This window comes from Pygoscelis adeliae, unplaced genomic scaffold, assembly GCF_000699105.1.
Source record: "Pygoscelis adeliae isolate BGI_AS28 unplaced genomic scaffold, ASM69910v1 Scaffold114, whole genome shotgun sequence".
In the NCBI taxonomy this organism is placed as follows: domain Eukaryota; kingdom Metazoa; phylum Chordata; class Aves; order Sphenisciformes; family Spheniscidae; genus Pygoscelis; species Pygoscelis adeliae.
The window spans coordinates 2,881,633-2,888,471 of record NW_008824587.1 but is presented as its reverse complement, the minus strand read 5'-3'; the positions used below and the strand labels follow the sequence as shown (position 1 = coordinate 2,888,471).

Here is a 6,839-nt window from a genome sequence, read left to right as displayed (position 1 = left end):
TAATCCTGCGGAAAAGCTGGGAAAAAAAGGCAGGCGGAATTCTGCTGCATTACAGCAGTATCACTGCCACTGAGCGAGTTCTCGCAGAGCTCACTTGAACATTGCCATTTAACCTGTAGCGTAACATACAGGCATACCCCTTAGGAACGCCACCCTTCGACTTGTCCTGTGCTCTTCTATCACTTTGATGATTCCAAAAATTATTTTCTCAGAATAAAATTTTCAGAAGTGCTGATCCCAGTAGAAAGTAAAAAGGTAACTGGACAGTATTATAGCATTGAAGGTAGCATACTTACAACTGTGGTTTTCCCAGAGGCAGATGGACCAAGTACACAAATTCTTGGAGCTATGAAACAAGAATATGTGAACGTCAAGAAACAGAACAGCAAAAATCCCAACCAGTTTCCCCACTATCACATTGCATAAAATAAATGTAATCACAATGAAACAATTATTTCAGTTGGAAATCTGCCTGAATGGGGACTTCAGGATTGGGCTCCACTGGGGAAAAAAAAGGGGAAACACTAAGTCAGTGACAGCTGGGCCTTCCTTTCATCTCCATGGTCAATAAGATTAATACTCTGACTAAACATGCCACTTAAGCATATATATCAATCAATTTAAACACATGGATAGTTTAGTGGGTGAACCAGGCATAAGATATGAACATTTCCTTATCTGAGTTTGACTTTTATTCCCAAAACATTGATTTAGACCTAACACATTTTGTGATGAAAAAATATTTTAGCTGGTACATGCAGGACAAGACTATTTAAAAGTTACTATTATTATAGTCATAGAACGGTTGAGATTGGATGGCACTTCTTGAGATCATCTCTCATTTCTCTTACATAGTATGGTAGTAAAAATACTTTTTACTTCGGCAAACCTTTTGGCTCTCGTCACAAAAAATGCAATTTCACTTTTTAGTTTCATCTAAATAGGTTGTGTCAGGATTCAGAGAAGATTTAGATATTGCAAAATTAAGCACTCTCTCTACCCTTTTCGACAGCTACCTTCAATTTTTCTAGTCGTCATTAAAAGTAATTTTCTTCATCTCTGTATCTTGCGTTTCTCTACTGCACATCCCTCTCCTTTCCCTGAGGGGGCAAGGTGGGAAAAATGCATCCCAGTTCTGAGGAATTCTTAATCTAATGCGTACAGACAACACAATAGGCATTACCGTTGTAAGCTTCATTGGGAATGAATTAGAGGCAAGACAAACAAGGGAAAATGAAGTAACTCTTAGGAAAAAGTATTTGGGACTTTTTTCATGAGCACACCTTGGGCTGCAATCCCTGGAGCTGTCACTTTATATTAACATCTTTGATGTTTTTTCCCTTAAATCTCAGGAAAAAAAACCAACCAAACCACACTATATACAGAAGGTACTGATGAGTATTTACTGGGAGTAACATAGGTCAAAACAGAGGAGGGATCTACTCACCCAAAAACCTCTTCAGCTCTTTATAACCAAGGGAGATACAGTGTCTGATGGCAGCAGACAGGGAAGGATGTGAAATGTATTTTTATGAGGCCTTCCATGCACTTAACAGTTATTGGGCAGGTGCAATTTTTAAACATACATGAAACCCAAATTACAGATTCATCTTTACAAAGTTATCTGACTTGGAAGGTTTAAGAAAAACTCCCCCCTTATTGGTTCTTGCAAGTGCAACAGAACTAGTACACAATGTAGAAAAATACTTTAAAAGGATACATCAGCTGTTTTTATCACCTAATTTCTTTCAAATGTAATGTGATTAAATCCTAGGGTTTTTTTTTTTAATCTAACACCTTGAAACTCCAGCCCGGTACTTAGGAATTATTTATAAACAGCGTCATAAAAGAGTGCTCGGGTGCCAACACTAATCAACTTCTTCAAACCACTTCAAAGAAAATCAAAAAACCTTTCCATCCACAGATCCTTTTGAGGTTTAACTAGGAGCATGATTTAAAATTCACAAGAAAACCCTTAGGTATTGAAGCTTTAATACACAGCTTTCTTGGACAAACGTTTGATAAAAAACGAAACATACCATTATATACACCATATCATGCTTTAATATTGCCCAGGGCTACTGTAAATGCTCACTTTGTACTAAATCTGTTTTTCTCTCTGCTTAGTGGCTGGCAGCAGATGGGGCAGTGTGATTCACTGATTTACTCATTTGCACACTTGTAAGACTCCTCTAAAGCATTCTCCCTAAACATATGACACAAGGGCACAACCAGGACACCACTGTATGTAATGTTTAACCCCCTCCAATCAGCAAAGAGTATTTAATACGGGAGGTCTGAACCAGCAGCTAAACGACGTCAGGAAAATCTAGAAAAATGCCTTTTTCTTCAGTAACAAACCGTATTTCATTCCATGTTTAGTCTTGATGAGATGTTACAGGATTAACTCTTCCAAGTAAAGTAAGTTTTAACATTCAACAATGATTTTAGCTATAACAAAATTAATCCTGGAGCAACTGGGCTCACTGACTTCCATTCAAGTCCAAAAGGTTCTATGATTAATATTAATGTAACAAAATTTGCTTAACTTGTAAGAGAAATCCTTTGTCAAACAGGAAAAGCACACAGTACATGAAGAACATTCTTGCAGAACGTTTTTACATTTCTTCAGAGGTTTGACTGTAAAGGAAGAATTCACAGAAATGCCACTTGGATCCTGAAAGCTTTTTTTATTAGCACAAACCAAGATACAACATAGGAAACTAGCATCTTTGTATATGAAAGAGTTATCAGCCTTCATATGGTACTTTAAGGTTTTTAGAAGGATCACATGAAAGAACAATAGTACAGAGCCTTAAGCGCAAACGCTTAGCCACACATTTGACCTACAAGATTTTCAAGACAGTTGTAAGCTATAATCATCATTAGACTTGTTTATATTTTTAAGAGTACTTTAGATCCTATTATTAATTAAAAAGGTTTTCTAACTTCACACCTGGGATAGATGCAATGCTTCTTTTCCACACATCTCTGTTTGAAATTTTCTCTAGGGCTAAAACTGTCTAGCAAGGCAAGATCATGAAAATTCATCACTTTACTGATGGCTCTAATAAGGTTTTTTTTTCCTTCTAAATAGTCAGCACCTTCCGCCATGATCAAAAAGTAAAATCAACTCTGCTACAAATTTCTGTTACATTATTTTCCACATAATTTATTCTTAAAACATTTAGGCTTTAATTTTAATTGGAGTTCCTTCCCTTTCTTAATAGGTTTTTCCAGACCAAAACCAGACAGCATTTTTCCTTCGACAAACAACTGCTGTAGTTCTATCTTTAGCCTCTAAGTACTGAAGTCATGAAATGGAAACCTGCCTAATTCTGTTCAAATAATACTGTGGGGCTTCAGGACAAATGTTAGCTCAACGTGAAGAAATTTTATCAGCATTCTATCAAACCGCATGAAATTCTTCTGCATATTTTCCATGGGTCTATAAAACAGATTGATTACTCATGCTGCCCGCATCAAAAAAGGCTGGACACAATTTGCAGGATTTGATTTTTTTTTTTTTTATATATTTAGCAGCATTTCAATCAACATCCATCTGATCACCACCACTATGAGCTCACAGCACCTCTAGTGATAATAATTTCATCGATGCTGCAGCAGAACTTTCATAATGGTTTACTATGGTTTTAAAGAAACATCAAAGCAACATGACACCAGCTATCCCTGACAGCTCATGCAGAACAAAAATTATAGTTCAGTTGTGCATATCCAAATATAATCTGCCTAAGGGTGAACAGTTTGTAAATCAAATAGTTTGATTGAGTATACATGCTTTTATTGTGCAGAATACAGGCTTCCTATTCAATTTACCAGGTTTTGTTATACATACAAGTAGGCATGCTCACTGTTCCTTCATCTGAGATGCCACTGAGCAGTGGAACTCATTAACAGCAGCTAGTAACTAACTAATCAAAAACCAGAGAATCTGCCAGCCCAGGTAGAATAGGAAACCAAATTTACACCTGACAAAAGGAGTAATTAGCGAGCTTAAAGACAACAGGAAATATCAGATGGGGCACAGAACGCATTAATAATTGATACACTAGAACTCTTTGTTATTCCCTTAGAGGGTTTCATTGTTATAACTGTTAAAGTGCATTTTTTATTAGATTACCCACTAAAAAAAGAAATTAAAAGCATCTTACCTATAACTATTCCAAAATGCTCACCTTTTTCTTTTTTTTTTCCTCCCCCCTCAAGACACAGTCTGAAAAGTTTTATCCATCATTTGCCAACTGAAGCGCAGCTTTCAAACAGCCGTTTACAAATAAGGGATTGAACTATTTATGGTGTCTCAATTTTCACTTACCGTCATCGTTGTTTTGCTTTAAATGGTTTATCATATACTGAATGGGATCATCTGGCTTATGAATTAATAGTTCTTCAAGCATGTTCTGAAAATAAATAGGACAAAGTTAGAGGAAAATTTAACATAGCTATGCAGTCATGATATATTGCATTTTTACAGCAATGTTACAATGAGGATCTTAAAGCATTTATAAATGCTTATTCATTTTCTTAAGGCCCCTTTCATAGACAAAATTGAGACTACGAAACCTATTTTAGATGCTGAAAAACTGAAGTAAAGCATGGTCAGAAACTGCCAATAAACAAAAATAACCTATTTGCTTTAGCTTATTTATGGTACATATAGACAACAGAATGGTCTGGTGTCTATATGTATCATATAGACCAGCCTGAGTCTGGTGTCGATAACGGTTGAGTCAGCATTGACATAAAAACCATACAAGGAGTTTTGAAAACAGAGTCAACTTCAATTAGTATCTCTGCGGGGCAAGTTAAACCTCTTTCTCAAGCACATTCCCACAAGTTTCCGACTAGCCTAGAGGACTGCGGAACAGACAAGACCTGCAGAAAACACACAAACCCGACAATCGATCAAAGCCACAAAAGCAGCCATCTCACTTTTGTAACTGTACTAGTCTTCCCTCCACATGAAAACCAAAGAAAAAAAGGGGGGGGGGGGGGGGGGGGGAAAGGAAGGCTTTAAAGCATTTCCTTGAATGTCTATTTTGGAGCCCATTTTCATATTAAATGTTTGAGGTTATGCAGGGCCTTGCGTCAGCTCCCACCGATAGCAGTGGGGATCTTCCGCTGATTTCAGCGAGGATGGCAGCTTTACAGGCAGAGAAAGGAATAACACTGAGAAACACTAACTCCATAGATTTTCTTACAAGACGTTTCAGCACAGCCAAGAATTCTGTAATTAAAACTAAACATCAAACAGCAACTAATGTTCTGACTTAGATTACCTACTGAAATGCTCACACAGGAATAGAGTGTCTTTTTCTAAAAATCAGTCATAACGCTTTAATATTTGCAAGTAAATGCCATAAAGTCTGTATATTCCATAATATTTTATACTCTAACCCATTGGTTGTCTTTCATTAGAGTGGCCTATTTTCCTCTTCTGCTTTACCCACTTCATTAGAATAATTAAAACACTCAATTTTGTTTATGAACTGTTTCACATGCACGTTCCGATGCTTCAGGGTCTGAGTAGCACATAGCATAAAGTATAAAAATTTGTATTTTTATTGGAAGTTAATGTAAAAATTATTACTTTCCAGCAACACTTATTTAAACTAAGAAATCGGAACTTGACACTACAATTATCAGCAGCTTTAAGAATAACAAACATAGAAAATTTGGTCTTACTACGATTCAAAATTGTTCAGGCTGATAACGATTGATACTTTCACTACTTCGTGCCCAAGCCCTGCCAGCACTTACACGCATGCTTCATTCTATTCAGTTCTCAGCTTAATTTTACACGAGCAGTTCTGTTAATCTCTGGGGGAGGTTCACGGTTTGGGTCTCATGTTTTAGGTTTCACATTTTGGGTTTTGTAAATGCTTAAGTTTAGGACAATAATTTCAAGCTGTGTTTGTTTGTACCATTATGATGCTGCAACACAATCGAAGCATGAAAATAAAACAACACTCTGAGTAAATCCCATAAGGATTTTATGTATGATGAGGACCTGCAGCTGCATTCAATGCCTCATGGCGTGCAAAACACAGTATTCCCATAAAAGATCCACAAATATTATGCCATACCCGTTATACTAAATGGCCTTGAAGTTACATGAAAAAAAAGAAAAGAGGAGAAAAAAGAAAGAAAAATAAACATTTGTGTGTTTTCCAGTGAGATTTGAAAAAGTAAGAAGGCCTTATAACATACAAATTCGAGTTACGAGAAGAGTTAGCGCCGGTGCACAGGGGGAGTCTCTCCAGCAAGTTCTCAGAACAGAACAGCACCAGAATATTTAGTCCCTCGCGCAAACCTCCCCATGCTCGACAAAAGGGCTTTTTCCAAACTTACAGAACAAAACATACCTTTCTCTGAGGCAGGGCAACCTTAGCAAGTAAATCTTGCTATTTACTGAAATCACAACGATGCTAGACGTGTACCCCTTTTTCTTTATTTTTGACACACATCTCCACAGAAAAGCCACAACAGCAGCAGGAACGCACGGAGAGACAGTTTTAAACGGATAACGCCGCTAAGCGGGGCCGCACCGCCCGCGTTACCTCACCGGCCCCCGCCTCGGGAAGGGCAAAGCCCTTCATCTCGGTTTTTCCCGCCCTTCATAGTCACTGCCGCCTCCTCCTCCTCCTCCTCCCTGTCCTGCCGAGCCTGATTTTCCTTTCACGGACCCAACAGCTTTCTTCCACAGGCTGCCACTTTTTCTTCCGCAAAAAAATGACACGTGTATACCCTAGCAATTGCCAGGCTATTACTAAAATAAGTTAGTTAATTAAGAGAGCCCTCGGCCGGTGCACGTCTCC

The 6,839-nt window shown here is 37.8% G+C and overlaps 1 protein-coding gene across 1 annotated transcript in view; it reads right to left on the bottom strand.

Moving 5' to 3' along the window:
* The window catches only part of AK8 (adenylate kinase 8), a 69,994-nt gene extending 63,374 nt beyond the window's left edge, over nt 1-6,620 (bottom strand). Inside the window, exons 1-3 of the mRNA XM_009322172.1 lie at nt 6,582-6,620; nt 4,337-4,421; nt 297-346 (exon numbers count right to left, since the gene is read on the bottom strand). Coding sequence (XP_009320447.1) covers nt 297-346; nt 4,337-4,421; nt 6,582-6,620 — 174 coding nt within the window. The remainder of the gene's footprint in view (nt 1-296; nt 347-4,336; nt 4,422-6,581) is intronic.
* Nucleotides 6,621-6,839: the final 219 nt, after the last annotated feature.